Source organism: Semicossyphus pulcher, unplaced genomic scaffold (assembly GCF_022749685.1).
Source record: "Semicossyphus pulcher isolate SPU_LCO1_2020_fin unplaced genomic scaffold, fSemPul1.0.p SCAF_21, whole genome shotgun sequence".
Classification (NCBI taxonomy): Eukaryota; Metazoa; Chordata; class Actinopteri; order Labriformes; family Labridae; genus Semicossyphus; species Semicossyphus pulcher.
In genome coordinates, this window is record NW_027211695.1 from 12,622,710 (window position 1) to 12,642,232 (window position 19,523).

At 40.0% G+C, this 19,523-nt stretch overlaps 1 protein-coding gene across 1 annotated transcript; it reads left to right on the plus strand.

Moving 5' to 3' along the window:
• The first annotated feature begins 1,771 nt into the window (after positions 1-1,771).
• Positions 1,772-18,190, plus strand: LOC138600927 (serine/threonine-protein kinase DCLK2-like). Its single transcript, XM_069672478.1, has 15 exons — positions 1,772-2,390; positions 8,410-8,798; positions 12,804-12,930; positions 13,440-13,571; positions 13,659-13,747; positions 14,198-14,270; positions 14,426-14,531; positions 15,164-15,221; positions 15,542-15,661; positions 15,764-15,910; positions 16,073-16,206; positions 16,295-16,372; positions 16,504-16,600; positions 16,741-16,821; positions 16,939-18,190. Exons 1-15 carry the CDS (start codon positions 1,955-1,957, stop codon positions 17,143-17,145), a joined length of 2,274 nt encoding a protein of 757 aa, XP_069528579.1. The 5' UTR covers positions 1,772-1,954; the 3' UTR covers positions 17,146-18,190.
• The last annotated feature ends 1,333 nt before the right edge of the window (positions 18,191-19,523 follow it).

A 19,523-nucleotide genomic window follows, 5' to 3' on the forward strand; every position in this document is an offset into this window, starting at 1 on the left:
TGTGTGCTGGCTGCAACAGTCAAGACAATAAAACTAAACTGAATTTGAATTTCAGAGAGAGACAGACAAAAGACAGAAAGAGCGAGAGAGTGGTAGAGCGAGCTACACAAACAATGAGGGAGAGAGAGAGAGGGAGGGAGGGACGTTGTCATCACGTACAGCCGCGGATGAGAGGGGAGGGGCGGGGGTGTTTAGCCGGGTCTCTCCTCTCTCTGCTGCAGCGGCCATGCTGCTATCCACCGTCTGCCTCGGTGCATCCCGGTCCTCCTCCGGTGCAACCTGCCGCCGCTGCATCCCTGAATCCCGGGTAAGCGGATCGGCCTGGACCGGGTCTACTCGGCATTAGCGGTTCCGTAATTTACCTGGATACACCGAAACGGACCGGAACACGGCGCCGGGAGGGAAGGGGAGAAAGGCTCCTTAGCAACAAACCGGTTTCACGGCATTATTGGTAGGTGCCTCCCTCTCACTGTGTGTCTATGTGTGTGTGTTTGAATGGCGCTGACAGCACAGCTTAGCAGTGTTTGGGCGGATAGATGGATAAAGTCAAATAATTGATCAGATAAAGACAGAGACAAACGGCACACAGGTTTTATCATTTGATGTTATTGCTCATATGTAGCTTCAGGTAAATGTAAATTGACTGGGAATCAATTGAAAAATCTCCCTTTGGCAATGCAGGGAATTATATTCACTAACACAAGGCAGGTGTACTTAATTTACAACCTCATTTGAATTAAACTGGACTACATTCATACTGAGCATGCAAAAGCTATAGGAAACACAGGTGTTGATGGTTTCCAAAGGAAGCAACGTCTTTATAGACATCTGCTCAAAATTTAACCTTACCTTGCATGCCTGTGTTAAGTAATCTAAAATGAGTGAATTCAATGTGCTTCCTTTTTGCACCAGGAGCTGTATGTGAATGCTGAATGTGCCGGTTGTTGCATATCTTAGGATGGGATTTTAACACCATGTGATTGTCATTTCTATTTGTCAGGGATGGAGGGACATTGAGGACGCCAGAAGTCAAATTGTGACAAGGACAGATATCTCAAACCCAACTGGAATACAAGAACAAGACAGACTCATCGGGCATGTGCAGGTTTAACAATACAATGAACTGGGTTTAGAGCCAGATCACTGGGACTACTGGAAGGTCACTGCAAAGACACGTCCAAATCATCAAGTAAAGAGTCGACGTTTGTTGGGATAATTGTGGATTTCGTTGCCTTAACGTTCTTCGTTGGAGCTTGAAGTTAGTTTGAGGAGAAACCCCTTTGGAAAGAATAACTTGAAATGATTTGATAAGTAGATAGTCTGAAGTTTGGTACCGCTAACATGGACAGTGTCCATCTACAGCCATCAAAAGAAGAAGGTGGCTTTTAACAACCCACTGAACCTTGACCTGATGGATCGTTGTAGGTCTCTTTACTAAAGCATCAATGAATTACCAGAATCTTAGGGTTCTTACAGCGGAGAAAGGGCTGATTCTGGGTCTGGCAGTTTCTCTTGCGTTGTGTTCCTAGCATAAAAAGTTTGAGAAGGATACCTTGATACCCTAATCTCCAGTGGGATACTGGGATTACATCTGCTTCAAATAAATTGTAGGATCTAGAACCAGGACCAGGTACAAGGTAAACATTTTTGTGGATCTTCTTGTCATCATACTGGTTCTTCAAGCCAACAGGACTACAATCAGATTATTGCGTCCACAAAAAGGCTGCTGGTTCTACAGTACTCTTGGGATTTTACAAATACCCTGGTACTAGAAAAGCCAAGTGAGTCGCCAAGATACAGCTCTTCTTATTGGGACAACTTTGGATTTTCTTAAAACTACAGCCAAGAAACAAGCTAGAAACCAGGTAATCAAGATAAAAATTTGGTTTTCGGCTGTTGAAAGATGAATCTCTTGTAACAAAGACTGTTGAACCCAACCAGACAAGTATTCGCCATGTCTTTGAGTAAGACCCTTGAGCTGGAGCACTTTGACGAACGCGACAAGGTTCGCCGAGGACGCTCCCCTCGCACAAAGCGAGATGAATCCACAAGCAGTGCAGGCGGCGGGGGATCCGGTCCCAGCTCACGGGGCAGCAGCCTGGTACCTAGCCCCGCCCACAGCGCCAACTGCAGCTACTACCGGACCCGAACCCTTCAGGCACTCACCTCTGAGAAAAAGGCCAAAAAGGTCCGGTTCTATCGCAATGGAGACCGGTACTTCAAGGGTTTGGTGTACGCGGTTTCTGGTGATCGGTTCCGTTCCTATGATGCACTGCTGATGGAGCTGACACGCTCATTGGCGGATAACCTGCATCTGCCGCAAGGGGTGCGTACGATCTACACCATAGATGGCAGCAAGAAGATCACGAGTATGGACGAGCTGGTGGAAGGTAGGACTTGACACTTTGTCCTTACTCTGCCTTGTTCACATGTAATTTGTGTTCTATTTAAAGTAATAGTTCGCTACACTTGGAAATCTGCGTATTTGCTATCTTGCTCATAGTAAGTCTAGAGTATCAAGACCAGCCTTAAACCTTTATGCTAATGAAACAACATCTAGGACAGTGGTTCTCAAACTTTTTCTGTCAAGCCCCCCTTTGGAGAAAGAAAAATATCCAGCCCCCCCCCCCGACAATAAAATATTTAACTTTTGTAACTTAATGAAACAGACTGCTGATGAAGGCAGTCAACAAAGCAGACAGAGAGACAGACAGATAGAGGGGGGTGGGGCCAGCAGCTGTGCAGAGAGCAGAGGTGCAGGTGTGTTGGGGGAGTGAAGCAGAGCAAAGTGATCAGATTAAAGTAGATTGTGAATTAAAACTTAATACAGTGAAGAAAAGAGTTCAGTTAGAGTGTGGGCGTCTACATGTGATGTGCTTCTCACAGAAATCATTGGCATATGCGAGGGCGAACGTGTTTGTGTACTGTGCCACCCGAAAATGAGTCTGGGTTGTCCGATGTCAAAACATAGTTCCGCCTGCTACATTTTCCAAACGAAAAAAAACCACACAGGAGTGGTGGCTTTAAGCTAGCTGTTTCCCCCTTGCTTCCATTTTATGCTAAGTTAAGCTAACCACCTCCTGGCTCCAGTTTCCAATGTTATTATTCAACTTTTGGCAATAAAGCAGATTAGCTTTTATCTCAAAATGTCAAACAATTTTTTAGTGAGAAAAATAAATATTTTGTGTGTTCTGAGACAAAATGTTAAAAAACAAGGGAAAAAACTTGGATCTGGACATTTCTGAAGACGTTTTTGCAAAGAAGTTCTCACAAAACAAGTATATTTAAATGTTGATCTTGCTAATTTGAAGCTGTTCACATACAATTTCCTTGAAGTATGATGGTTTATTTTGGCTCTTTTTGCATAAAACTAGATTTTTTTAACCACACTTCTTTGTTGTCACCCTGCCAGAGTTGTCTCTCATGGGAATAAATGAACTCCTGGTGTACTGTAACATAACATAATAGTCCACTATCACTAACTGTCACTCTCTCCATCGATTAATTGATTGATCCGTCCTCCTTAAACTTCCTCGCTGTCTTCTTCCTCTCAACTCCTCGTCATGCAAACACTTGAATTATTTATTCATGTGTACATCAAAAGCAGAATAGTTAATCAGTACCGAGACCACGGGTATATTGTTTATTGAAGTAAAAATTATAATAAAATCATCTTTATATCCAAATTTTCCTGACATTGAGAGGAAGTATGAACTTAAAAAGCTTGTAATGTAATGTCCATCCATTAAATGCTAAAACTTGTAGGTTTGTGGAATCAAACCACCAACCTTTGAGTCACAAGTCAGCTCTATATATTTGATAGTGAAAGACATACACGCATATAATGACATGTCTTTAAAATAAAGTCCAGTCTGGCTGCTCTTCCTCTGCCTGAAGTCATTTAGACAGAAACAGACCAGCAGCTGAGTAACATCACTTATCATCAATATTGACGTGTGACTGGTTGTAATGTCCACTAATGATTGTTAGCAACAGGAAGCTGTTCAGCCGGAGACGTTCTCAGAGACAGATGCTCCACTCTTAAGCACTCTGTGGAATAAATAAACTATAAACAGAGCAGAGCATTAAGGCCTGCATGTAGGAAAGTCAGGACTTGTGTGATTCCAAACAGCAAAAACCTTTAGCTGTAGAGATTTAACCAACTATTATGTGTATGTAGTTCTGATTATAGAACTTTTCAGTGTTTTAAAAGTAATATTTGTCGTGTAGGCAGTTGTTACAGGAACTTGAACTTGTACCTGAAATCCAATTTTAAGGTCTCTATTTAGTTTTTTCTATTTTGGACTTAAAGGTCTAATCTCGAAGATTTTAGTTGCGTTCTCTTTGGCAATAAACGGTAATTGTGGGAGGACACTTTCCAACGTCCATGGTTGGCTCCGGTTGTAACTCTTGATTTTCCTGGCTGACGGTCGCTTTCCTTTTTAGACTGTTTGCCTTCATCTGAGCGTCGAATTTGATTCTTTTTCCTGGATTTTCACTTATTGTTGAAGTTGTATCTGTAGCCATCGACCTTTCTTTGTTTGTTCAGCCATAGTATATTACTGTTTGATCGCTACACTTGCAGAGACCGGAAAAGCAGCCACTTAGCTCCGCCTACCCTCTCTGGCAGACCAACCACTGCTGGGTGATGGAAAACTCGTCACTAACTGGGCGCCGCTTGTGTTTTTTCCAGTCGCCACAGACAATTAGTCTGTAATAATACTATATACTAGAAATGCAAAGGCTTTCATCATTGGGCCATAGGCTCAGTCACCATTGTGTTACCTCATTCGGTGACAGATAGAGACTTAACATTTTTTAACATGAAAATCTTTCAGATTATTACTTTAATTAATGTTTACGACTTTTGAAGCGTTTTCATAAGTACACGAAAAGTTGTCGACACAGCAATTCTGTGACAATTGATATGTTTCAAGACAATCATATAATGAAACATCACGATATCTGATTAACTTCTTCTTCTGCCAATTATAATTTCTGTTCACGTTACCCTCATTCACGTCATAAGCGCCACCATGAGGAGTCATGAAGTAGTGCCGCAGTGAGTCAAAATGGCAGGGAAATCTGTTTAGAGCGCCAAATATTTATTACTGAAGATATCGGTATTTGGCGCCAGCGTATCAATAACCCCACCCCTAATCACAGATATATCAATGGCTATGTATGTTTTCTAATATTTTAAAGTAAGACCCTTTTTTTTTTTGAAAGGTAAAAAAATGTTTTGTGCTCCAAAAATTATGTTTTCTGTTTTCTTGAAATGTCTAGAATCATCCGACCAAAAGTCACTCAAAAGATATACATTTGTAAATGTCTGCAGGTAAGAAAAGGTGTATTTTAAGGCCGGTTATTTCACATTTAGTCTATCTGGTATTTGAATACAAAGCCAGATCAGTCCTGTTGAGCTGCTTTGAATAGCAAAGTGAAAGTCAGCACGTGGCGAGACAAGGTCACACACACAATACCTGACAGAGTGTGAACATGTAACAGGGATAAAGAGGGAGAGAAAGGTGTGTTTTTCAGGAGTTTGTGTGGGAAAGGTGTGTGTGTTGAGCTCTGCAGACGGAGAGAGAGAGAGAGGTAGAGAGACAATGAGAGAGAGACAGAGATCCGTTTTTAACCATATAAGGTAAAACAGGAGAGTGACTGTGGGCTACTGTACGTGTGATTGGCTGCAATCTGCCCCAGAGATTTAATATGAGTTATGATTTTAATGTGATTAATTTATTAAAGCTACATTATTTAGAAAAGGTACAAAAATAAGAATGTTTATTGTGTTGTTTTAAGATATCTTTAGATAAAAATACTTATTTGTAATTTACAAATGAATTATTCTTAAAAAATAACAAATTGTAAATGTTTCAAAGTGAAGATTTTTTTTAAAATGTTAACTTTGTTTGCTCCATAATGTAATACTTTAAAACTCGCAGAGTGGTCATAAACATTTTTGTATTTTATTTTGTAAATCACACATATCATTTAATTAACACATTTAATGCCCCTCCCTTTACCTTTCCCATGTTTCTACCTCAACAGAGGCCATACTTTTTAATAATCAAATTACATTATTCCTTTGGCAGATAAATTCAACAAGAAATTTAAGGTGTGACAAAAATAAAACAAATGTGTGTAAAACTTTAAAAATGATATAAAAAAAAGTTACAATTAAAAAAATAACCTAAGTAGTACAAAATTTCAATAGAAGATTAATTTGTTTCATACAAATGAAAATGATGGCAATATTGCATGAAATTTTGTGAGCACTAGCTCGTGTAAAATAACAGATTTTTTTAAAATGCCATATGTTGTGTAAGTGGACAAACTCCCTCCAAGTTTTAACCTCAGTTTTGTACAACTGATCCCTTATTATATGGAAGGGCACTCATTCCTCTGTGAGGGCATAATGTATTGGAATCACATTTAAAAATACATGTCAAGTGGCATTTACCACCAAGATATGCGTATTAATATCCAAGACACATAAAATAGTCAATGTCATGTAACTGCTGAATATGATTACTGGAACCTTTTTTAGACCAATTCAGGTACTCAGTACAGAATTATTAGCAACAAAAAATGAGTAATTTATCAAAAATAAAAAGTATCACTACATTATTTTTTAAAATCATTCAGATGTTTAGTTTCTCTTTTAGTTAGACAACTTATACTGTTCATATGGAACTGTCCATCCATATGCCATGACTGTATTTTATATGGAAGGACTTATATAGATTAGTGTGCATTTTTTTACGAATTGAAAAAGTGTATGAATGAAAGTATGAATTTAAACATGCTAAAAATATTTTTAAAAAATGCACCACATTTATTAACACAAAAATGCATATTCTTAATATACCCCTAAACATATGACATCATTGTAATAATTTTATAGTTACGATTTTACCTTTCATTTCAAACATTTCTATGACAATATTTAACACCATTCTTTGACACCATCACCGGGGAGTAACAGAGTCATTCATCAGTTGAAAGACTAATAGTGTGTTCCAAAGACATGGAAATGAAGGGAAAAAAGGGTGAAACAAGTAGAACGCTGGATTCTAAAAACTGAGTGGTGGGAAGAACTATTTCCTTGTGTCTTTTGATCCTTGCGTTAACAATACAAGAACAAAGGTTATTAATTTCCATCAGCTGGTTAAGAAGCTGATTTCTTTCTGAGTGACATGTTGTTCAGTTTCCTCCTCACGTCTCCAGCTGAGTTTACAGCTGAGAGAGAGTCAATCTGACATCTGCTGTCACCTTCACTTCATCCATGCTACACACACACACGTGGGTTGGATTACTGCACTTATTGACTACAGTAGCTCCGACCCTGAACTCAACCTCCTTCACAAGAATGAAGCAATAACACCTCAATAACGTTCCATTTAACTACATTTTACCGATAACTTAAACACATTACTTGCCTGCAGAGAAATTAGATTTTTGCCAACTATTTTCCATTAATCCAACGATCATTTTTTGGTCCTCAAAATGTACAAAGATTATGAAACATGATGTCCCTAAATGCTTGTTCAGCCACCCATCAAAAACCCTTATTTGCAAACATTTAAGGAGTTCAAACTTTCAGATATTGCCATTTTTGTATGAAAATGAAAATGATGCAATAAAATTATTACCAAAATAGTTTGCGGTTAATTTTTCTCGTATTGACAAATCGTTGCAGCGATACTTTTTTTGTAGTAATTGGATTTTAGGGACTAATTTGAGATGATTTTTAAACCACAAACAGACGTTACATCGCTCTCTTTAAAGTCACCAGACTCCATTGACAAAAACAGTAATTCTATCCAGCTGAACACAGGAGTTGCTGGTCTACTGCTGCCTTGTTTGGATAGTTTGTTTGTGTTATAGTTTGAGTGTAAATGGTTACTTTGGATCCAACAGAAAGTAATTACATTCAGCAAAGTAAAATTACTGTTTTATTCAATGAAGTCTGGTGTGTTTGCAGAGAGTGATGTAACATCTGTTTGTGGTTAAAAATATCATCTACCTCTGTAACAAAAAGATCTATCTCTGTAGGGATCCTGTCTGTAATGTTGTCAGATACATAGAATAACAATCTGAGCCTGTCAGTGGAAAGAACAAGACCTTTTCATGGACGGACTTTGATTGGGTGCATTTGCCCCAAAGGATTACATTGCAGCCATTACAGCCCACCAAGCAATCTACTGAAAAAATTCCTAAACTTTTTGTACCTAGTTGTTACTTGGACCCCAAAATATTTTAAATAAGGGCCCAGGTTTGAAATGATTGGAATTCCCCTTAAATGTCCTTGAATGCACCATTTCTTAAAGCTTGAATACGAGGTGAATTATGTGTGGGATATGTAGTATTCTTACTTCTTCTTCCCGCCCTCTCTCCGGCCAGGTGAGTGCTACGTCTGTGCCTCCAATGAGCCGTACCGAAAGGTCGACTACACCAAGATCTCCATCCCGAGCTGGAAGCCAGGAGCCAGCGCCGGGGCAGCAACCGCGACCTCCAGTCGGCCCTCCACGGCATCCACAGGGGTGTCAGCGAGCACAGTCACCATAGTCAAAGATCGCCCTGAAGGTCGAGAGGGCCGGGAGAGCAAAGACTACATCAAACCCAAACTGGTGACGGTGATTCGGAGCGGCGTGAAGCCTCGTAAGGCGGTGAGGATCCTGCTGAACAAGAAGACGGCGCACTCCTTCGAACAAGTGCTGGCTGACATCACGGAGGCCATCAAGCTGGACTCCGGGGCGGTGAAGAGGCTGTACACGCTGGACGGGAAACAGGTGAGAGGATGTTTAATTTTTCTGTATAAGAGAACAAAAGTAAAGTTCCTCTTATTGATTTGTGACCAAACAACGATTCTCTAACAGTATATTTTTGGTGGACAAGAAGTTCGTCCAGACTTTAGTCTTTGGTGTTTGAATCAAGGATTGAGGGTTTTTTTTTTTTTACAACCAAAACCACACTTGGTCAAATCCAACAATGCAGTCACACATGAGCAGGAAATAGACCAGAATGCATAACCCTAACCCTAACCAAAACACACACTTAACAAACCGAAAAAACAGCAAAGATCCCGCTCGCCAGCATGTTTAACAGCAGAACAGCCTCTTTGTGTTGTTCTGAGGTTAACGTTCACAGGTACGGAAACTTCAATGACTGTAATGATTGTTTTTGTTACGTTTCCTCTCGCGGTTTGTCCTCCACTCTGTTAATCCGGAACTGATTGGCTGCAGGAGCCGTATTTGTCAACAGAGCTGTCAATCATCATTTTGACAGCATCAAATAACTAATTAAAAATAAACTTGTCAGAAAAATGAACACTTGGACGTAAATCAGCATGATAATAATTAACTAGAATGACAGAAACCATGTTTGAGAAAAATGTATTTGACGTGTATTTTGATTTTAAGTTTGACTTATGTCCCATCTGTTAACATGGAGGAGGCGGGCTTTATGACCTATACTGCAGCCAGTCAGCAGGGGGCGATAGAGAGGGGTTGGCTGCACTTTAGAGAGCTGTCATGTCGTCCATCTTTTTATACAGTCTATGATTGGTATAAAAAAAACCTTGGAACTTCAAAATATAATCATGCACACACCAGATACAATTTATTTAGCTTTTATTAAAAAATGCAAATTTTCAACACTATGAGGATCTATAAAGATTCCATTTACTTATGAATACAATAGTTGCTTTAAAATACAATACACAATTTGTTGACTTGTTGAAGAATTTCCACTATTTTTAGGTGATTCTGCTGAGACAATACCAGTCAGAAGTTTGGACAAAGCTTCTTATTCAATGTTTTTACTTTATTTTTTTGTTGTTTTCTAGATTTTCTATAATATATTAAAAACCAAAAGACCGCAAAACTATTAAATAACACATTTAATGTATTTTGTTAAAGTGTTAATGTGTGCTATAATGTCGCTGCGTTGATGACAGCTTCTTGTATATTTAAAAATGGTGCTGCTAGGCTACATTATAGATCTGTAAAATATTCATGTAATTTTTGTGCATTTAATCGTATTAATTTAATGGTATCACTTCAGGCTTTCACTGAGGCAGAATCAGGCTCGAAGTGGGTTCACTGGAAATCAAATTAAAGCACTTCATTACAACATTTCCGCTGTAATGTGTTAAAATGAGGATCGATTATGTAGAAAATATCGTCTTTAAGGTGTAATTTTCAGTTTCAGTGCAGGGACGATGAGTTCAGTCTCTTTGAAGCTTCAGATTTGCTGCTTGGAGCTAAAAGTGGCTCCGTTTCAAGCCGTGAAACTGCCACAGTCAGCTAAAGTTTTTTTTTTACTTCTCCATCGTGTTGAACAGACTCTGAATGTTCTCTGATCCTCTCTGAAACTCTTTTGTGAGCTCATACGGAGTTAAAAAGTCTGGATTTAAGCGTCTCACACGTTCACTGGCAGGGCTATTTTTACCGCACACACACACACACACACACACACACACACACACACACACACACACACACGCGCACGCTCTTTGAAGTTGCAGATAAGAGTGGTGGCTGTGGCACAATGACAGTGGAGCTGAAGAGAAGCAGAGAGGTTGTTACAGTGAACGCAGCTCACATTTAAACACACATGAGAAGTCCGCACAGAAACACAGAAAATAAAAGCCCCTTCGGCCTTCAAAATAAAAGCATTCATTCAAATTCTTTTAAGAATTTTACATGTACCATGTTTGATGCATTTAACTTTATTTCTTTATTTTTTTATGGGAATGACTTACACAGAAATTTAAGGATATCGGATTCTTAAAGGAGCAAAACTGACCCATTACCGATATTACAGTCGATATTGTGTATTTTGTAGCTGGAGTGAAAAGAGAACTGGATTTAAAAATACAAAAAAAAAAGTCTTAAAAACGTACTTAAACGTACACATTTCAAAGAGGTGGATGTCTGAAAACATTAACAACGATACAGGTAAATCTGTCATTGACCCATATCGTCAGGAAAATATCCGCCGACCAATATATCTGTCAGACTCGACACTTTATATACTTTATTTCTTAATGCTACTTAAAAAAAGACAAAATAAGGAGGTTATACATAGGATACACAAGTGGAATATATAAACCCTCCCGGAAAAAAAAACAGAAAAGAAGAGTATGAAAACAGAATTTAAGAAATGAAAGACAGACAGAGTTTGGTGCACAAAAGATCCCAAAGTTATAACAATATCTTTATATACTTAGCTTCTTTACTTGTCTTGGCGTAGAGAAATAAAAACAGTATGTGTGAGTGAAAGTATCAAGTATCAGTGAGTTCACATGCTAATACTTTAATATGCTAATTGTGGCCGGCTGCATTCAGTGTGGCTCTCAATTCTCCTGAGCTCTTCCAGAGAATCAGAGGATTTAAAAGCGTCCACTCTCTGATGAACCGTGACTGAAAGAAGCCTCTGTATGAGACGACCTGCTGTCTAAATGATATATCATTGCTTTAAAGTAAAAACAATGGATCGACCGATTGCATATGACCAATTGCATATGCATATTTATAATGGTGATGGTGTATTAATCATCATTTATCATCATTTATTAGATAAACTCAACCCAGGCGTAAATATGCAGTTAAAAGCCACAGCAATAATATTATATTATATCATAATATATAATAATATTATAGTCAGCTTTTTAATATTAAGTTATTTCAGTGACATTCAATACATTTTTAATCCCAATGAAGGCTTTTATTTTGAAGGCGTCTTTGATTATGAAGGCTTTTTTTCTTCCTCAGACGACTTTGCTCTTTTCAGACTCACTCAGTCTGAATGAAACAAGGCCAGAGTGTGTGTGTGTGTGTGTGTGTGTGTGTGTGTGTCTTTTCAGTTTGTGCAGTCACTTCAAGCAGCAGGATGGAGACCCCATAACACACACACACACACACACACACACACACACGTTTATACTACAGTGTGGTCACCATCGTAACCAGCCATCCAAACACAAGCCCTTTCTTGCCACACACACACACACACACACACACACACACACACACACACACACACACACACACTGTGCAGTTCCGGAGGCGTTTAGTAGAAAGTAAAACAGTGGGGGGGTGAAGGACAGAAGAGGAGTGAGAGGTAAAATCAAGGACAACAGGAGGAGGGGGAAAGAGGGAAAGAAAAGATGGTAGTGATGAAACAAAGAAAGAGAAGAAATGAAAGGAGGTGCAGACGGGAGAGACTGAGGGAAGACGCAGGAGAGGAAGTGTTAAATTAAAGTGTTAAAACACAAAGAAACACTTGTGGATGTGTCATTAAAATTCCTCTGTAGTCCTTCTGTCTCTCTCTATCGAAGAAATTAAAAATTTGCATTGCTGGAAGAGAGCGAGATGAGAGGATCAATTCCGCTTTTAAAAAGAGCTTGATATAAAAAACCTGCGGCCTAGTTAGCTTAGCTTAGATTAGCACTAACACGGGAAACAGGGGGAAACAGCTAGCTTAGCTCTGTCCAAAGGAAAACCAAGAAGCACCAAAACCTCACAAATGAAAACGAAATATCTCGCAAGTTTAATCCTCAAGAAACGGTTATTATTTATGTGTCTGTCTGTCTATAAATCTGGGACTTTTTTACCTCCACTTTGTGTTTAATCCTCAGGACTCTTCCGTGTGTGTCCATTGAAATCTTGCTAGCAGCTAACGTGATAAGAATATTCCCAGCTGTTGTGTGCTTACACACTCACACACTCCCATGTACGTCTGCGCAGTGTTATCTTAAAGTTTGATTAACCAGTGTGTGTGTGTGTGTGTAGCTGACCTGTCTGCAGGATTTCTTCGGGGATGATGATGTCTTCATGGCGTGTGGGCCGGAGAAGTTTCGCTACGCTCAGGACGACTTTGTGCTCACGCACAGCAGCAAAACACCGACTTTTGTAAACGGTAAGAACACACGTTTTATAAGCTTTTCTTTATGTGTTCCTGTTTTTCACCGTCTGTTTTAAAATTACAGTATTGGTCTGAATATAAGAGGATTTTCTTTTTTCCTTTAAACACACCTGAAAAAGTGGGATTGTCTTATATTCGGGACTTTTAAAGGCCAATATACGTCCACAACAGTGTAAAGCGGGTGTGCCCCTCATGACTGAGGCCAGCCGTCACTCACAGCTACAGGGGGATGAAAGATTAGCCTCAAACAGCTAGCTTAACGGCTAGATTGATGAGCACACTGATTGACAAACAGCTGTAGCAGAAAGAGCAGCTACAGAGTTTCCCCTAACGAAGACTTTTTGCAGAGTTAAAGTTAAAGGTCAACAATGTTTTATATTGTTGAATCCAACAACATGGCGGCTGTAACAATGTTAGTCAAACTGTTCATGTTCAACTGAAACCAGCTGCTGGTCACACAATAATCTTAAAAAATGATGTCCCTCTTTCCTCTTTCTCTCCAGAGTGCAGAGTCAAATCAACTCGTCCTACTGTTCCTCCAAAAACTCCAACTCCCAAGTCCCCTAGCGGCTCAGGCTTTACCACCTCTAGGACTCCACCAAAAGGCCCGACCAGGACGAAGTCTCCCGGCCCAGGTGTGAAACCATCGCTTTAAAATACTCTGATGGTATATTTACTAAAGTATTTTGACCAATCAGACGGCTCCTTTCTCTTGTGTGTAGCCAATGAGGCCTTAGGATCGCAGTCAGCAGGGAAGTCCTCCAGATCGAGCCCCTCCCCCACCAGCCCGGGGACACGACGCAGCCTCAAGGTCAGACTCAGTGATAAATTGATTAATTGATTGATTGTTTGGGGTTGTGACAGTAACAGCTGTGTATTCCAAATATTTATCACCAATTAATTAATATTTAATGTCAGCTAACATTTTTTATAATCCTATTAGCCACTATTTTTTTTTTTATTAAAACAAGATAAACATGTGGGATGAAACAGAATTACATGTTTCCTTTAATTTCGACTGTTTTTGTCTGTTTTCTTAATATAAAACTTTGATTTTTACCATCATAACTAAAACAAATAATTTAAACATTAATTATGTCTATTGTTGCTCATTTTATAGAAGGTTCACAAGCTGTTTTCATTTTATTTTGATTAAATTTACGCCTTAATTTTGTCTTATTTTTCTGAAAGTTGAAGTTTACACTTTTTCATCTCACTTCTGTCTCATCAGAATAAACGCATGTCTTATGTTTGTCTCCAGATCTCTCCTCGTCGTGCTTCCTCCACAGACGTAAACGGAGAGGCCGAGCAGACAGATGACACCGCTGTCGAAGGTGCGTGCTGTTTTGACCTTTTAAAATTTGGAACCAAAATCTGATCTGAAGATCAGTCTGGATCTGAAAGTAAAAGAGAATGGGCTGGTTCTACTAAAATAATAAAGTTAACAGCCATTTATAAAGACTAAAAATCATTCTGTCTTCCGTCACAGTGAATGGCAATCGGTCGGTTTCGTCCTCCATCATCAACGAGAAGTACCAAGTTGGTAAAGTGATCGGTGACGGGAACTTTGCTGTGGTTAAAGAGTGCGTGGAGAGGTAAGGAGATCAGAGACTCCTTATATAGGTGTAACAAAGCCTCAGAGCAAAGGTCAAAGGTCAGCTGTGTTAATATTATACCACCTGTAGTGCAGTATAAAATGCAGCTGTAGCTCCCTGCATGCTACAGACTCAGAAAATGTGTGAAGAAATGTTTATTGAATTAAAAAAGTATATTAGGACAAAGATGACATAGGTGTGTTTACAGCCAAGATTTAAAGATTTATACGTGCAACATAAACAATATGAACAAGTATGGAAAGAGTGAAAAATACAAGAAAGAAATTAATAGTTTTAATTGTCTAGTTAACAATAAAAAATCTTAAGCATTTAACTGTCAAAGAGTTTTATTCCCATCATAAACCTCTGTTTGGTTTAAACGCTCTAATTTACTCTAATTTAAACTAAATGGAATATTTCAACATAAAATAGTAAATCACACCAAAGATTGACAGATTTTTGAGTAATTTTTTCCCATTTTTAACAATATTAAAAAAATAAATCAATTGTTAAACCTTTTTTTTTTTTTTACATATTAATTCTTGGAAGAATAACTGATATATGTAGTAATTTCTGTTCTGAAAATGCGATTTTATCCTACTTCATATATTCTGTTGTGCTTTGATTGACAGGTCGACGGGTCAGGAGTATGCGCTGAAGATAATCGACAAAGCTCGCTGCTGTGGGAAGGTAATCCGTTCAGAGCATTCAGACTCCTGTGTTACTCCAACAATAAAAGTAAAGGGTGAAACTTTTTCAAAGTGCAAAGCAAAGACAAAACTCCTGCAGGGGTTTGTGACTGTTTTACACACAGATGATTCTCCAACTGATACCAGCAGTGTAATCCTTTAACCAAACATCAAAGCTACAAAGTGTCTATTTCATGACGTTTATTACCTAAATTACCACAATACCAAGAAACTTAGTTGTCGTATTAAAAAGGTTTCTCTTAATGTGTATCTTCCTTTAAATCAGGATGTCTTTTTCCGTGTGTGTGTGTGTGTGAACAGGAACACCTGATAGAGAATGAAGTGGCCGTGCTGCGGAGGGTCCGACATCCCAGCATCATCCAGTTAATCGAGGTGGATGAGACGCCCAGTCAGCTGTTCCTGGTCATGGAGCTCGTCAAGGTGCCTCTTCTTCTTCTTTGTGGTTCAATTTCTCCTTCCTGTTTGAGCTCCTTCCACAAAGAATTTTACAATTACCTCTTTTCCTGCCTCTGCTTCCTTCAGGGCGGCGACCTGTTCGACGCCATCACCTCCTCCACAAAGTACAGCGAGCGCGACGCCAGTGCCATGGTGTTCAACCTGGCTGGAGCCATCAAGTACCTGCACCGAATGAACATCGTCCACAGGGACATCAAACCAGAGAACCTGCTGGTACACACACAGAACACACTTACAGACAGATACCAGCCAGTCAATAAAATAATACACAATAAAAGCAGCTCAGCTGGAAATTGGGCTTTTATTTTGGAAAGTTCCTGTATCTGGAAAACAAAGTAAAGCATACAAACAATGCACGTATTTATTGTATTGCAGGTGTGCGAGTACCCAGACGGCACCAAGTCTCTGAAGCTGGGGGACTTTGGTTTGGCGACGGTGGTGGAGGGACCTCTGTACACGGTGTGCGGCACGCCGACGTATGTCGCTCCGGAGATCATCGCTGAGACCGGGTGAGAAAGAATCTTTTAACGAGTTTCTGGGTACAATAGGTGAACTTACTCTTACATGAAAGTGATGTGTGTGTGTATGTGTGTGTAGTTATGGCCTGAAGGTGGATATCTGGGCAGCTGGAGTGATCACATACATCCTGCTTTGTGGATTCCCTCCATTTAGAAGGTCTGTCTCTACGAATATTTCCAACTGGCAACGTTTCTCTACATTTTATTGAATATTGTGTGTTCGTTTAAGGATTTGTGTCGTTTTTGTCCACTTAAATTATTGCATTTCCCTTGTCTTCCTCTCCGCAGTGAGAATAATGTGCAGGAGGAGTTGTTTGATCAGATCCTCAGAGGGAAGCTGGAGTTTCCGTCTCCAGATTGGGACACCATCAGCCTGCCAGCAAAGGTACCACTCACTAGCAAACAGTCATTAAAAGGCTTTCTAATCAGCCAAAAATTTAAGTATAGACAATTTAATGTGCTGTTGAATTTAAGTTGCACGTTTAATTATGATAATTTAACTTTTTCACATGACCTGTTCCTCAGATGCTGATTAGTCAGATGCTGCAGGTGAACGTAGACACTCGTTTCACTGCCGAGGAGGTCCTGGCACACCCCTGGGTGACGGTAAGAGAGCACACACATACAAGTAAACACACCAATACACACATACGTAGCCACTTCTTCTTCTGAGGTTTCATGGTTACTCCTGTTATCCTGTTATTGATCCTTGTGTTTGTTTAGGATGAGGCTCCTGTAGACTCCAACACTGTGAGCACCACTGAAGACAAGACCAGTGGAGACGCACTGGAACCCGAGCAGGAATCCCCGATACTTGGACCCGAGAAGGAATCCCCGATACTTGGACCCGAGCAGGAATCCCCGATACTGGAACCCGAGCAGGAATCCCCGAGACTGGAAACCAAACAAGTTCCTTCACCTCTCGTCTAAAACACTTGCAACCACAGGAAAACACTTTCTTTTAGCCAGTGGAAACCAACAAAGTTCCCCCAACTCTGGTCTAAACTCATCCTGGAAACCAAACAACTTCCCTCAAATCTGGTCTAGAAGTTGTCCATTTTCTTCAATAAAACTAAAGTAACTGAGACTAACAGATCCTGCTTGATTTTTTAGCAACAAAATCTGTTTTATCTTCTGGAAAGACAAAAAGTCCATCATCACCAAATTCTAATTCAAGTAACTTCATAACTGGAACCCATCGTGTTGTATCGACTGGAAACCGATCAGGTTCCCTCAACAGTCTTTTTGTCTTCTGGAACACAACATGGCTCGTCTGATCTACTGAAGGTTTCCCCACCTCTGGCCTAGAACACCTCCCTGTTTATGCAGTTCCTCGATTGTTAGTCTAAAACACTGCCCCAGTCAGGTACTGACAATTGACCAACTTTCCCCCAAATCTTGTCTAGAGTAAATCCAATTCCATCTCCTGGAAACCAAACAAGTTCCTACTCACGGAAACCAAACACATACCCTGACCTAGTCTAGACCGAGTCTAGAACATGCCCAGTTGAGTTTACCAGAAACGACTTGCCTCACTGCTGGAAGGGTCTTGTTCTTTGCACTGGACGCTGAACCAGTACCTTGGTCTAGAATCAGCCTGGTTTCCTCTTCAGGAAAGTTCACTCAAATCTGGCCTAAAACTCATCCTCGAATTCCATTTAAAATCGAAAGAAGTTTCCTCACACCCTTAGTCAAGAGCACATCCTGTTCTAACCTCTGGAAACAAAACAACTTTAAACTCTTGGCGAGATTATGTCCCGAATCTTGTACTCTCAAACAAATAAGTTGACTTCAATCTGGCCCACAGCTCATCCCGTTATTTCTCTGAAAACCTAACAAGCTTCCTTACAACAGTCTGATATACACAAGGTTTTATCCTCTGGAAACCCAACAAGTCCAGCACTTCTGGTCTGGAATATATCCCATTCATTTGTTTGAAACTAAACAAGTTCCTTCAAAATACATTTCCAATCTGGTCTAGAATCAGTTCAGTTTCATTCCCTGAAAACCAAACAGGTTCCCTTGTCTCTGGTCTAGACCTGGTCCCTTTAATCAACTGGAAAGAACTTTTTTTCTTCTGTTTTTTCCACTTTTGGATTTACTTGGAACCAAAACAGTCTAGGACTTCTGGTCTAGATCATATACCATTTCATCAATGGAAACCAAACAAGTTTCTTCAAAGTACTTTCCCACACATTCTTGTTTTATCAACTGGAAACCAAGCGAATTCCCTCAACCCCCGTCAAGAACTTGTCCATTTTTTCCACTTTTGGATTTACTGGACACCAAACAAGTCCAGTGAATCTGGTCTAAAACCAGACCAGTTTCGTCCTCTGGAAACCAAACAGGTTGCATCTCTGGTCTAGAACCTGTCCCTTTTTTCCCCCTTCTTGGTACTGGAAAGTTCCCTGACCTCTATTACAGATCTGGGTTGTTGGTTCTCCCCAACACCAGAGTTTCTCTCTGTTCTGAAAGACGTTTTATCGACTGGAAACTGAGCAGGATTCGTTGTCTTTAGGCTCGGACACATGCCTACTGTCGGTAACAAATCAAGTTATGCAGTGTTGTTTAAATTTATTTCCTGAAAACTGTCCACGTCTCTGGTCTGGATCAGCATTGGATCTCCAGAAGACTTTCACAAGTCCCGTCTCTGCTGCTGAACTGGAGAGAATTTAGATTCTCATATTCTATTATGAGCTCCATTCAACATCTATCAGATGACCATTTCCTCTTTGAGAGGAGTCCCGTTTTGTTCTGCCTGGACACTAATGGAGGCACCTCACTGCTGCTTAAAAGAAACACGTCATATCAAACACACGGACACCAAGAGGGTGCTATTGGACACATCCTGTTTCATCACTCAGTGTCTAATGGGACTGGACCCATTTCCTGTAAATGGCCCTTACCTCTGGTCTGAATGATAAACTAAGAGGCTTTGAAAAAGGCCTCGACCACTTTAGGGATTTAAACAACTGATTCACTAACAAACGTTCCCTCTGGTTTAGGGATTAGTTGCTCTATAGTCCCTGCCTCTTGGGGACCAGGATGTCTTCCATTTGTTCTGGGAAACGTCCCATTTCTCCTGCCTTTTACCCTCCATCTCTCCTTCCGCTGACCTGAAGGTTGTGTCTTTAACATGGCGCCAACATGTCCAAGGACACATTTGAGTACTGTGCCTGTTTACTCTGCTGATGAATTCCTCTCACTATCCTAAATCTCAGCCCTTTCAATAGGATCTACTCGTCAGACCGCAGCACAAGTCATTGGCTGTATAGACGGACAAGGCTCATTGTTTTCGGTTTTTACAC

Bases quoted from the DNA above. Each gene is read 5' to 3' on its own strand.
- LOC138600927 (XM_069672478.1), top strand. From the start codon at position 1,955: ATGTCTTTGAGTAAGACCCTTGAGCTGGAGCACTTTGACGAACGCGAC. The intron at 12,931-13,439 runs GTAAGAACACAC...CTTTCTCTCCAG, and splicing joins AACACCGACTTTTGTAAACG to AGTGCAGAGTCAAATCAACT. The intron at 15,911-16,072 runs GTACACACACAG...ATTGTATTGCAG, and splicing joins TCAAACCAGAGAACCTGCTG to GTGTGCGAGTACCCAGACGG.